Source organism: Tachypleus tridentatus, chromosome 6 (genome assembly GCF_004210375.1).
Source record: "Tachypleus tridentatus isolate NWPU-2018 chromosome 6, ASM421037v1, whole genome shotgun sequence".
NCBI lineage: Eukaryota > Metazoa > Arthropoda > Merostomata > Xiphosura > Limulidae > Tachypleus > Tachypleus tridentatus.
Genome location: NC_134830.1, coordinates 166297183 through 166309944, shown reverse-complemented (window position 1 = coordinate 166309944; position 12762 = coordinate 166297183). Strand labels below are relative to the sequence as shown.

General features: G+C 34.1%; 1 protein-coding gene across 5 annotated transcripts in view; it reads right to left on the bottom strand.

Annotated features, from left to right (window-relative positions):
- The window catches only part of LOC143254375 (uncharacterized), a 57726-nt gene that overhangs the window by 12855 nt on the left and 32109 nt on the right, over positions 1-12762 (bottom strand). For 4 of the 5 annotated variants that reach the window (XM_076509453.1, XM_076509456.1, XM_076509451.1 and 1 more), the window contains exons 3-10: positions 6166-6258; positions 5564-5695; positions 4681-4794; positions 4244-4326; positions 3273-3375; positions 2906-2963; positions 1964-2058; positions 111-263 (exon numbers count right to left, since the gene is read on the bottom strand). In XM_076509453.1, the coding sequence (XP_076365568.1) occupies positions 111-263; positions 1964-2058; positions 2906-2963; positions 3273-3375; positions 4244-4326; positions 4681-4794; positions 5564-5695; positions 6166-6258 (831 nt within the window). Of the gene's footprint in view, positions 1-110; positions 264-1963; positions 2059-2905; positions 2964-3272; positions 3376-4243; positions 4327-4680; positions 4795-5563; positions 5696-6165; positions 6259-10209; positions 10437-12762 lie in introns of all 5 variants that reach the window. The other variant, XM_076509455.1, reaches the window with a different exon arrangement.

The following is a 12762-nucleotide window of genomic DNA, read 5'->3' as shown; positions in this document are numbered from 1 at the left end:
TGTAAAGCGAAACATTCATCACGACCTCTAACAATGGCCATTGAGAATTTGAGTAACCAGTGCTGATTTCTAAACTTGGAGAATGGGATTTTATCCAATTTGGGACAAACCTCACGAACTGTGGCATCATCAAAGTAGATCCAAACTCGAAGCTTTGTATGGAAAAAGAAGGTGGAATAATGTTTTCCATAATATGTAACAATCCCAACAAGATGGTGTTTGGTAGCTGAGGCCCAATGATTATCAACAACAGAATGAAACATCTAAAAAAAGAACAATATGATAATATTGGTAAACAAGAACCTATTTTTAAGCCAGCAAATATGATATTTTGGCTTTAGTCACTGGACAAAGTGTGTCAAGAATTATATCTCAGTAAACTTTACTTTTCATATAAAGTTAACACATGAAATTGTTTAACCAAAGTCTACTATTCATAAGGAAGGCTAAATAGAAGAATGGCTCCATGACAAAGTTACTTAATTTCCACAAAATTCCCAGCTTTAATATTAATATTTTTGATAATTTTATTATTTACAGAAATTAAAGTTTTAACTTTTATGTTCAACAGATCAGATACAAAACATTTAATAGTAACTAACATTAGTTTTAAGATTGCAAACCTATTATTCAGAACATAATTATACTTTACATAACCAGACAGATTCTTTAAAATATATGGTGGAAGTTTTCAGTATCTAAAACAGTGTTAATAACTTCTTTTATAGTAACGGCATGGAATATAGATTAACAGTTTCTTCTCATCACCCGCATTGCACTCGGCAAAGCCGTATCAAGCACTATTACTTACGTTGATATTTCGTGACACTAAACCCTTTTTAGTTAGTAGAATTTTATAAAACTTAGCACAATTTTGCTTAAGTTGACAATGAATAGTGAATTGTAACAGTTCACCCATATGATTATTTTGAAAGTTTGAGCTAGAAACTGCTAATATAGTTTGCTTGGCCTGACCAATACTCGTGTATCTGCACGTTCTTTCACTTTATAGTTTAATCTGAATGATAAAAAAGCAAAACATGGTCCACTTTTGCTCTTATTTAAAGCTGCAGTAAAAATGTTAGACCAATAGCTTACATGACTTTCGTAGGCGTACGCAAAGATTAAGGTCGAATTTGAGGGACTTTTGTTGACTCACAGTTAAACCAAATGTGACACTTAATTGAAAGCTGTACAGATCTTTCAGTGGATTAAAGTTGAAAAAAATATATGAAAAAAATATAAAAGTTAAATTTGTTTTCGTATCAAATAAAGTTTCCACACTTTCGGTGCAAAGAAATGAAAATACGGAAAATGCAATGAAAATTTAGAGATTTTGTATCTTATATATTTTTAATGGATTGCCTTGAAAGTTGGTATGTGAAGAAAAGGTCCAGAAAATAGCATTCACGAAAAATATGTGAGAGTTTGGATTACTATAGTCCGAGATAAAGATGGTGGAATACAGTTAAATTATCATTCCTGTTAAGAACAAATCAGTGTATTGTTTTTACCGCATGACACATTACCGAGTGTCTTTATTTTTATAAATCTTTATGCTAAAGCACATTTCTTCATTTAGTAGGTTTCAAAATTATTTACAAGCGTAATTTCATATATCATCATGTACACAGTTTATAAATCGAATTTTAAAGCATTTGTATCGCCGTGAACAACAGTAAAAAATCAGAAAATATCTCGAAACGTTTGTTAGCATTTTCAAATAACAACAGTATAATTCAATTAGTAATGTACAAACAAATATCTTACTTTGTTAAAATCACTATTTTAAATCAGTTTTATGATATAAACACATCCTCCATAATATTTCTTGTTGAAAAAATATGCTAGGTTTCTGAGGTCATCAGTTTTTATATCATTTTATACGCCACCTTGTGGCCTAAAATATCATTTTTTGTAGTGCATCACCTTCGGCAAACTTTGACAGTAAATTCTGACTTACATCCTGTATCTTGAGAACCATGCCGATGGACTTCAAAACTTCCAGTATACGTTCTAATGTAGGCCTCTCAGAATCCCAGATGAGTCCAATGCTCACTGTTACAATCAAATAATATCTTGTTTCATCCAAAAAATAAATAATTTTATAACTTTTGTAAAAACACCTTTATCTTGTTTGTTAAAAATTACAGCATTGGATAAAAATAGAACCAGATATTCACAAACCTTTATTAAAAATTCACGTTCGGTAATTTTATACCTTTTAAACCAACTTCGAAGTTCAAGCTGAAGTCTCGTATATAGTGCTTCATCAGACATACAATAAATGACTAAGCCTAAAGCGTCAAGACGAACAACTTGTAGCACTTGGAAATTATTGATTTACATTCTAATGGAATTCATGACTACTCTTAGGCCTTTCAGATGCACAGAAAAGATAACGTTACGGGTTGAATCTCAACATGTTTTATTTAATGATTCCTGTTAAATCAAAACATTTCACTACTCTAGAAATTAATTTTTAGACATACACATATCTGTTTGAAAATGTCTTTCATAATAATAATTATACATTTTTATTTTATCTTATATTCTCTTATAAGTAGAATATCTACAATGGAAATATTTCTAAAATGTTAATTGTAACATTAATGAAAAAGAGCCACAGAAGAGAACTGAAATGCTAAAACTAAAAACAATATAATATTTCAGTTATTACGCAAAAAGTAGGTTAAAGGTTAAAGAGTATGTCCATTAACGTTTTACTCCCGTAAATTCAAGTTAATGTATTCTAAAAATTAGAATTTGAAACATGGGTATTATAGTGAAAGTTTTCATATGAGTGATATTTGTTTCGAATACCTCGGTAATTCTGAGAAATTCGTAACGCAACCCGAATTACAAATCCACTTTACCAACTTTACCGAAATGCCAAATGACTCACCAATTTCGGGATGGTTCATGAGGACTCGACAAATCTGCATTTTTGCCCCACAAGTACTCTACAACGAAGAGAGAAATGTTTAAAACAGTCTAGTAATTTAAGAACTCGTGAAGACAAGTAAATATAAATCTATTATTCTTGTTCATAAAAAGATAAACTAAAAACTTTTATTGCAAAAAAACAGCTGTTAACTCAGTTACTTTCTTAGCTATTGGTGAAACAATATAGAAGTGAACCCTAAACTAATTTATTATCTACTGGAGAAACCTAGTAGCTGTCAGTTTTAAATGCTTCTTACTGATGAAACTACGTATCACATTCTTTGACGTTTGAAGATAATGGTAATATGGGTAATCATGTAACTCACTGGACATTCTCTTGTATCCCCCATACCTCCAGCTTTTCTGAGTAATTGTCCAAAGACGTCAGCAGGATCCCTGTGCTGATTCACCATGAGTTCTGCTTGTGAACTATAAGAAGTAATACATAACACGACCATTATTTTGAACGTTGTTTTCCAGTTTGGTTAAACTGAAAATATTAATAATGACGTTACGATGCTTACAAACAAAATGTGTAAAGGAAATTAGTCCAAAGTTTCCAATAAGCTCAATTACTGAGCTAATGTTTTTGAGCAATTTTTGTCATCCTAAAAATAATTCTAGTCATCAGAATTACTAACACCCCTTCCGGTCAGAGTGATTCTAACCGTTTATATATTCTCATTATACGAATACCATTTTCATTTAACACTCTTGATCGAGAAGCCAGTTATATTGTATATAATGGTGTATAGAAGCCAGTTATATTGTATATAATGGTGTATTTCGTGCTCCAAAATATTGTTAATTGTCATGTGAATACAAAAAAACACACAAAAAAACTGGTTTAATTTATACGCAGATCAGAATACTTAACTTACTACTAGATGTAATGGTACCTGCCTTACTAATAAAGACTTGTGACTTTTAGATAAATACATAGTTGTTCTATTTTATAATTAAATCAGAGTTCTTATTTCATCACTGGAAAGAATGGTACATATGCTATTAATAAGGACTTTTAACTGTTAAATAAACGCAAAATAAGATACAGTAATTTTCCAGAAACATAATTAAAATATTAAAAAGAAGTGTATGCTTTTGAATGTGCATTATCAATACTTAACTGGTATATTTTATTACTGACCCAGTTCGTTTATCATAACTATAAACTCTACAACAATAACTTGGTTAGTGTTAGACATAAACACTAATACAATAACTTGGTTAGTAAACACATGTTGGTACAAATTGTACGTATTGTACTGAAACAAATATTCCAATATTAAACACATACCAAAGAGACGATGTCGAAACGTAGTGAACCATCTGAGTGAATGACAACGGTTCAGAGGTGGCGCCACATGCATGGCAAACAGTCTGTAAAAACAAAATGGAAAAGGAATGAACAGCAATGGCCAGCAGTACTCTTCAAACTAAAATTAAATTTGTATAAGTTATTAAGTAAAGTACAGTTGTTCCAAGGCTTAAATTTTTAGAAACTAGAAACGTCAAAAACATTTGACTCTAAAAGGTGATATGACAAATAATAACCTATTTTATTATTATTTCTTATTGATTTCATTAAAATAAAAAAAGAAACTTGGGAAATTATAAGTTTTCAAACAAAGTAATTTTTATTTAATTATTCTAGTGTATAAATTATAAATCAACATGCAACAATCCTTACATAACATATAAGTAGAAAAAAAATTCTAATGACAATGATGTTACCTGTTCCACCAGAGTCATGGCGAACTTCTGGTGTGGGATGCAATGGGACGCACTACACATGTCTTCTGACTCCTGACTGGCTATATGAAAATGAATCTGCCGCAAGATATTTTCCTTAAAAACATAATAAATATATTAGCTGTGGTAGGTTACGCACAAATCAAAAATTTGTTGCTGTTAGTCAATATTACGTTAGATTAATATGTATTTGTGAATATGTAACTGTGAACTGTGTGTAATAATGTGTATTATTTGATTTTCACCGAGTCGTTAACGTTCGTCTGTATACAGAGGAAACTCAAGTATTCTTTCAGGACATCGGCTTGGGATGGTCAGGTGGTTAGGATTCTCGACTCATAATCTGAGGGTCGCGGGTTCGAATATCCGTCACACCAAATATGCTCGTCCTTTCATCCACGGGGCATTATAAAGTAACGATCAGATCCACTATTCGTTGGTAAATGAGTAGCCAAAAAGTTGGTGGTGACGGCTAGCTGCCTTTCCTCAAGTCATAAGCTGCAAAATTAGGGACGGCTAACCCAAATAGCCTTCATGTAGCTTTCAAGACCCAATTGTAGATATATAGGGCCCTTATTATTTTTAAGAGATTACGAAACGTTTTATTTCAAATGTTATAACAGTTGTTCTTTGATAGGCTTAGTTTTTAAACGCCCAAAATTATTATTTATTATTAAAGTTTACTTCTTGTCAGTGACGTTTTCATCAGTTCTGGCGATAAGAGGAACAACTAGTTCCATAATATTACATAATTAGTATAAAATAGTTCTATAATAAAATATTATACCGTGTTCTATTTAAACATTTCAAGCAGTTTCAATTCAAATAATTTCTCACAGTTTGCACTTAAACTGCCATTACTTACAAAACATTCTGCTGCGTCGTCCATCCCTCCTAGTTGAAAGCGCCTCTGGTGGAAAGTCTCAGCCAAAGCACGTCTCAGTGCATCTGGTGGTAGCGCCGACTCGTGACTGTATTGAAGCTGTGCAAACAGCTCCTGAAAGGAGACGTATAAAAATATAATTTTCTTTATTACTGGCAATTTTTAAGGCTAAAAGATAAATCCAAAACTAAAGTTGAATAAATAAAGGGAAAAAATATTACAAATAGAATGATAAAGCGAGCGATTAAGATAGTTCGTCTTGTAACAGTTTAAGAAAATTCACAGATTCCGTTAATATAGAATACTAAATATTAAGTAGAGATGACCAACAGTAAAAATCAGACAAATGCAAAGTGATGTATGAATAAAGGTTTTGTAAACGCTCAATCCTCCATCTTTGTTTTCGAACGACAAAGATTCGATACATAGACATTTATTGTTCTGTTTTACTACACTTGATTTACATTTAAGAATGCGGCTGAAAACATAGTGAACATGGATGTTTGGTCTGACTTTTGACACTCTAGTTCTAACTACGATAAATTTGATGTTAGATATTTAGTTTTGTAGCATTTAAAGCCTACCTTGAGGGCACAAAAAATGCAGGACTCGGCCATGCATAAATGTCCATTAAGCTCTCGAAAACTTCGACGAAATATATCCAAATGCCATAAAACCTAGTGACGATAGAAAAATATTAAAGTTTAGAAACGAAATATATCCAAATGCCATAAAACCTAGTGACGATAGAAAAATATTAAAGTCTAGAAACTCCATGATTTTTTTTTTTTTTTCTTTATCTATGTCTGTGTGTACTTGTTACGGTCTTTTCTAGGTACAATGATCTCACTTCACGTGCAAGTGAAATGCTGTTGACCACCAAGCTACTTCACATTATCTATATAACCTGTTTTGACCAAAGTAAAAACTGGTTATATGTGATAAAACAAAATAAAGTTTCAGGCAAATTTAAAAACTTGTCTGAGTCTTTAAAAGAGATTTCTACATTATGTGGTTTGTTATATTTTGAAGCATGCTAACCGTAGATTGTTGAGTAATATTGTTCAATAAACTGTTTTATTATGGTGTTTAGCTCGTTAGGCTGTGTGGTATACAAACCATGAGTTGGGCAGTAATACTGTTCAAAGAGATTTCTCTATGATGCTTAGCTTACCATACAATGTACTATGCTAACCATATGTTGCACAGTAATATGTTAAAGAACTATCTTACATTAAGTGCTATATTAACCATGAGTTACGTAGTAGTATTGTTAAAAAGCTCTGTCTACGATGTTTAGCTTTTTATACCGAGTAGTATGCTAACCATAAGTTTTGTAGTAATTTAAGTATACTTAACTGGTATTTCTCAACAGTTCTTAAACATATTTTAACTTTTCTCCGACATATGATGCCCGCCATGGCCAGGTGGGTTAAGGCGTTCGACTGGTAATCTGAGGGTCACGAGTTCGAATCCCGGTTGCACCAAACATACTCGCCTTTTCAGCCGTGGGGGCGTTATAATGTTACGTTCAATTCCACCATTCGTTGGTAAAAAGGTATCCCAAGAGTTGGCAGTGGATGGTGATGAATAGCTGCCTTCCCTCTAGTCTTAGACTGCCAAATTAGGGACGACTAGCGCAGATAGCCCTCGTTTAGGTTTGCGTGAAATTCAAAGCAAACCAAACCACTCTACCGCACGTGTTTTTCTGTTTAAATCAATTAAAAGATAACATGGATTATGATATGTCATTTCCACTTTACTAGCAGAGAAATCACCACTAAATAAATGAATCGTTCCAAAATGATTTCTGTTCAATTGCCAAGAGAAGCCCATTTCTTAAATAAATTATTGCAAATATTTCTGTAAAGTCATTTTTACGTCGTGTATATTTAAAAAAAAAAAAAAAAACTTAATTTTTATAAGTTACTACAAGAAAAATGTCGTAGTGAACTAGAAGTTCTATCTGGGTCTAAAATGTCAATGATTTTTTTTTCTAGTATTTAGTAACAGTGAGGCCTTTTTTTCAGCTGTACAGTAACAATATCCACCAAACAACTTAAATGTGTTATTTATTTGATACGTGCTTGATATATTACAACGAATCCTTCAATGAGAAAACAATAACTGTTTTTAACGTTATAAGGAGAAGGGTTTTTGGCCTAATAACAACTCTATTACATGGGATCTTGTTTTCAAAAGTTCAACCAAATGAATGGTGATTTTATATTAAACTTTAAAAACACTCCCACCCTCAATAAAACGTCTAGAAAAAATTCCAATTGAATCATGGCAGGAAGGCTAATACTTCTCAACGCTAGGAGGACTGTCTGTCGTCTGCTAAAATTGTAACAAGGTGGAAAGCTTATAGGCAGTGATTAAATCACTAATTGTTTGTGTAACCTTAGCCTTTTACTGCGCTTAAATATAATAGGAAAATGGACCAGATTCATTCCTAACCATGTACCATATATTTATTACTTGGAAATTTTGCCTACGTGCCTGTAAAACAGTTTCATGAGTAGTAGGCCCAGTATGGCCCAGTGGTTAGGTCGCTCGACTCGTAATCTAAGGGTAGCGGGTTCGAATTCTCGTCACAACAAACATGCTCGCCCTTTTAACCTTGGTGGCGTTATAATATTACGATCATTCCCCTATTCGTTGGTAAAAGAGTAGTCTAAGAGTTGGCGGTGGGTGGTGATAACTAGCTGCCTTTCCTATAGTCTTTCACCAATAAATTAGGAACGACTAGCGCATATAGTCCTCCTGTAGCTTTGCACAATATTCAAACCAAACAAATGTATTCTTGTGAACAATAATTTTTATTAGTTCGAGTTGTTAAGATTTGTCCCGCTTGAGGGCATTCCTTCGAACTCGAGATACACGCCAAATTTAAGTTCATAAACTGATCAGAGAAACTATGTTTATTATTTTCCGTTTCCTCTCTGAGAAGTGAGTTTGTTCAGTCGGACCAGCATAAAACTGACAGAATCACTTCATTTATCGTTCTAAGAAACATTGGAAAAAAAAATCTGTGAGCAAACTGGAAAAGTCTTAAGAAAATCTGTTTTGTAAAACGTTTTCTTGTGTGATAAAAACGTTTTTGTAACGACCAACATTTTTTTTTATCAGTAACTCTAAATAAATTTCCTAATGTTAACTGATATTTAGCGTTATAAGCCCACAGACTTGCTTTTAGCCACCCTGAGCTATTTGTATGTAAAACTGAAAATAATGCACGTGCTTTCAACATTCCAAGTGACTTCTCACAAGTGTGTACGTTTACTTAGAGCGAAGCCATAGCGAACTACATGCTGTCTCCACCGAGTGAAATCGAACTCCTGATTGCAGCGTTGTAAATCCGAAGACTTAACGCTCTCCTTCCAGGAGACACTGTCACACCTATAACTCGATTAACATAAGTTATAGGATGTGTTCTGAATCTCATTGTGCTGTACATAAGCGACTGTTTTAAAGTATCTGAATGTATTTGTATTTACTTGCACAGCTTGTATGAAGTGATAAAGAGATAATTTAGTTACCATTAAGCGAAATATATTAGAACAGATGTTTAAAAGAGAAAGTTAAAGATACACAATAATTATTACTGTATTTCTAGACTAGGAGCAGTATAATTTTAAAACAGTAATTGTGCATCATTAAATACTGTGGTTCTTTTCTTTTAATCTATTTAATTTCCCTTTCTTGCTTTTCAACTAAGATGGAAAACGTTATAAGCTCTATGTGCGTTTTAAACTGTTTGTTTTTTAATTTTGCACAAAGCTACACGAGGGTTATCTGCGCTAGCCGTCCCTAATTTTGCAGCGTAAGCCTAGAGGGAAGCCAGCTAGCCATCACCACCCACTGCCAACTCTTGGGCTACTCTTTTACCAACGAATAGTGGGATTCACCGTAATATCATAACGCCCCAACGGTTAAAAGGGCGAGCATGTTTGGTGGGACGAGGATTCTAGCCCGCGACCCTCGGATTACGATTCGAGTGCCTTAACCACCTAGTCATGCTGAGCGCAGTTATGTTTGTTTGGAATTAAGCACAAAGCTACACAATGAGCTGTCTGTGCTCTGCCCACCACGGGTATTGAAACCCAGTTTCAAGCGGTGTGAATCTGTAGACATACCGCTGTGCCACTGGTTGGGGGAATTTTGAACCATTACTGCATACGTTGACATATGAGGTATATGACATACACATAAGTCGGTAAAAATTCGCATTGTTCGAGTAAAATTTGACAAACACTGTATACGTTTTATATTGTTAATGCATGACTTGATAAATAATATACTTTTCACAATCTCTCTGCCGGTTGATAAAAAAGGTATGGTTCTCACACATCTGCTCTACTATTTCACACAGTTACAGCTATCGCTGTCATATTACAGTCACTGACCGTGACAAAATATAATTGTATTTTAGCCATGTTCTTTGTTGCCCTAAATACTCTTTACATACATTGTCAGAAATGTCAATTATTAATTAACAATAGAAATTTTTATATTTATATAAAATTATTGTCCCATGAAACTTAACATCCGCTGGATTAGCTATTACTGTTTAACGTCAAATTACAAAAAAAAAAAAAAGAAAACAGGAACGTAATATACTTCACCTCATGATACGGTTTATTCTGCGCGTGTGTCATTTAGCAGTGGGTTTATTTGTTCCTGGTTAAGCCCAAAGCTACACAATGAGTTATCTGTGCTCTGTTCACCACGGGTATTGAAATCCAGTTTCTCGCGTTATAAATCTGCAGACGTACCGCTATGCCACTGTGGAGGGTGGTGGATCACTTATCAGTGGTTTGGCAGTTAGAGGAAGATGACCGAATTTCAACAGCTGCGAGAAAAACATGTCTGAGGGGCAAATAATTCAATTTAATAATTATAATGTTTATAAACAGCTCAAATTATGTAGATATTATTTGAAAAAGTGACCAAGTTTTTCTTTATCGTATCTGTCCCAACAACCGTGAGGGGTAATAAGAAGCCAAATGCAATGAGTTACGAGTTCTATAAAAGATGAAACATATACAGAGAGAAAAGATCTTATTTATCTCATACAGCACAATCTTCGTTTCGTACTCTATAAACGCATTCTAATGGTTGAAATCTGCATTATGTTAATTCTCACATGGGCAATATTAAAGTCTGGTTAAAAAAGAATGTATTTTAACAGCCTTGAAGAATTAACCCCAGCTTCCTTACTCCCAGCTTGAGAATCTGTTTCTTTAGCAAGTTACCCTTGTAGAACCTTATACAACTTACTTCCAGTTTGAGAATCTGTTTCTTGAGCAAGTTACCTGCTTAGAACCTTATACAACTTACTCCCAGTTTGAGAATCTGTTTCTTGAGCAAGTTACCTGCTTAGAACCTTATACAACTTACTCCCAGTTTGAGAATCTGTTTCTTGAGAAAGTTACCTGCTTAGAACCTTATACAACTTACTCCCAGTTTAAAAATCTGTTTCTTGAGCAAGTTGCCTGCTTAGAACCTTATACAACATACTCCCAGTTTGAGAATCTGTTTCTTGAGCAAGTTGCCTGCTTAGAACCTTATACAACTTACTCCCAGTTTGAGAATCTGTTTCTTGAGCAAGTTACCTGCTTAGAACCTTATACAACTTACTCCCAGTTTGAGAATCTGTTTCTTGAGCAAGTTACCTGCTTAGAACCTTATACAACTTACTCCCAGTTTGAGAATCTGTTTCTTGAGCAAGTTACCTGCTTAGAACCTTATACAACTTACTCCCAGTTTGAGAATCTGTTTCTTGAGCAAGTTACCTGCTTAGAACCTTATACAACTTACTCCCAGTTTGAGAATCTGTTTCTTGAGCAAGTTACCTGCTTAGAACCTTATACAACTTACTCCCAGTTTGAGAATCTGTTTCTTGAGCAAGTTGCCTGCTTAGAACCTTATACAACTTACTCCCAGTTTGAGAATCTGTTTCTTGAGCAAGTTACTTGCTTAGAACCTTATACAACTTACTCCCAGTTTGAGAATCTGTTTCTTGAGCAAGTTACCTGCTTAGAACCTTATACAACTTACTCCCAGTTTGAGAATCTGTTTCTTGAGCAAGTTACCTGCTTAGAACCTTATACAACTTACTCCCAGTTTGAGAATCTGTTTCTTGAGCAAGTTACCTGCTTAGAACCTTATACAACTTACTCCCAGTTTGAGAATCTGTTTCTTGAGCAAGTTACCTGCTTAGAACCTTATACAACTTACTCCCAGTTTGAGAATCTGTTTCTTGAGAAAGTTACCTGCTTAGAACCTTATACAACTTACTCCCAGTTTGAGAATCTGTTTCTTGAGCAAGTTGCCTGCTTAGAACCTTATACAACTTACTCCCAGTTTGAGAATCTGTTTCTTAAGCAAGTTGCCTGCTTAGAACCTTATACAACTTACTCCCAGTTTGAGAATCTGTTTCTTGAGCAAGTTACCTGCTTAGAACCTTATACAACTTACTCCCAGTTTGAGAATCTGTTTCTTGAGCAAGTTGCCTGCTTAGAACCTTATACAACTTACTCCCAGTTTGAGAATCTGTTTCTTAAGCAAGTTACTTGCTTAGAACCTTATACAACTTACTCCCAGTTTGAGAATCTGTTTCTTGAGCAAGTTACCTGCTTAGAACCTTATACAACTTACTCCCAGTTTGAGAATCTGTTTCTTAAGCAAGTTGCCTGCTTAGAACCTTATACAACTTACTCCCAGTTTGAGAATCTGTTTCTTAAGCAAGTTACCTGCTTAGAACCTTATACAACTTACTCCCAGTTTGAGAATCTGTTTCTTGAGCAAGTTACCTGCTTAGAACATTATACAACTTACTCCCAGTTTGAGAATCTGTTTCTTGAGAAAGTTACCTGCTTAGAACCTTATACAACTTACTCCCAGTTTGAGAATCTGTTTCTTGAGCAAGTTACCTGCTTAGAACCTTATACAACTTACTCCCAGTTTGAGAATCTGTTTCTTGAGAAAGTTACCTGCTTAGAACCTTATACAACTTACTCCCAGTTTGAGAATCTGTTTCTTGAGAAAGTTACCTGCTTAGAACCTTATACAACTTACTCCCAGTTTAAAAATCTGTTTCTTGAGCAAGTTGCCTGCTTAGAACCTTATACAACATACTCCCAGTTTGAGAATCTGTTTCTTGAGCAAGTTGCCTG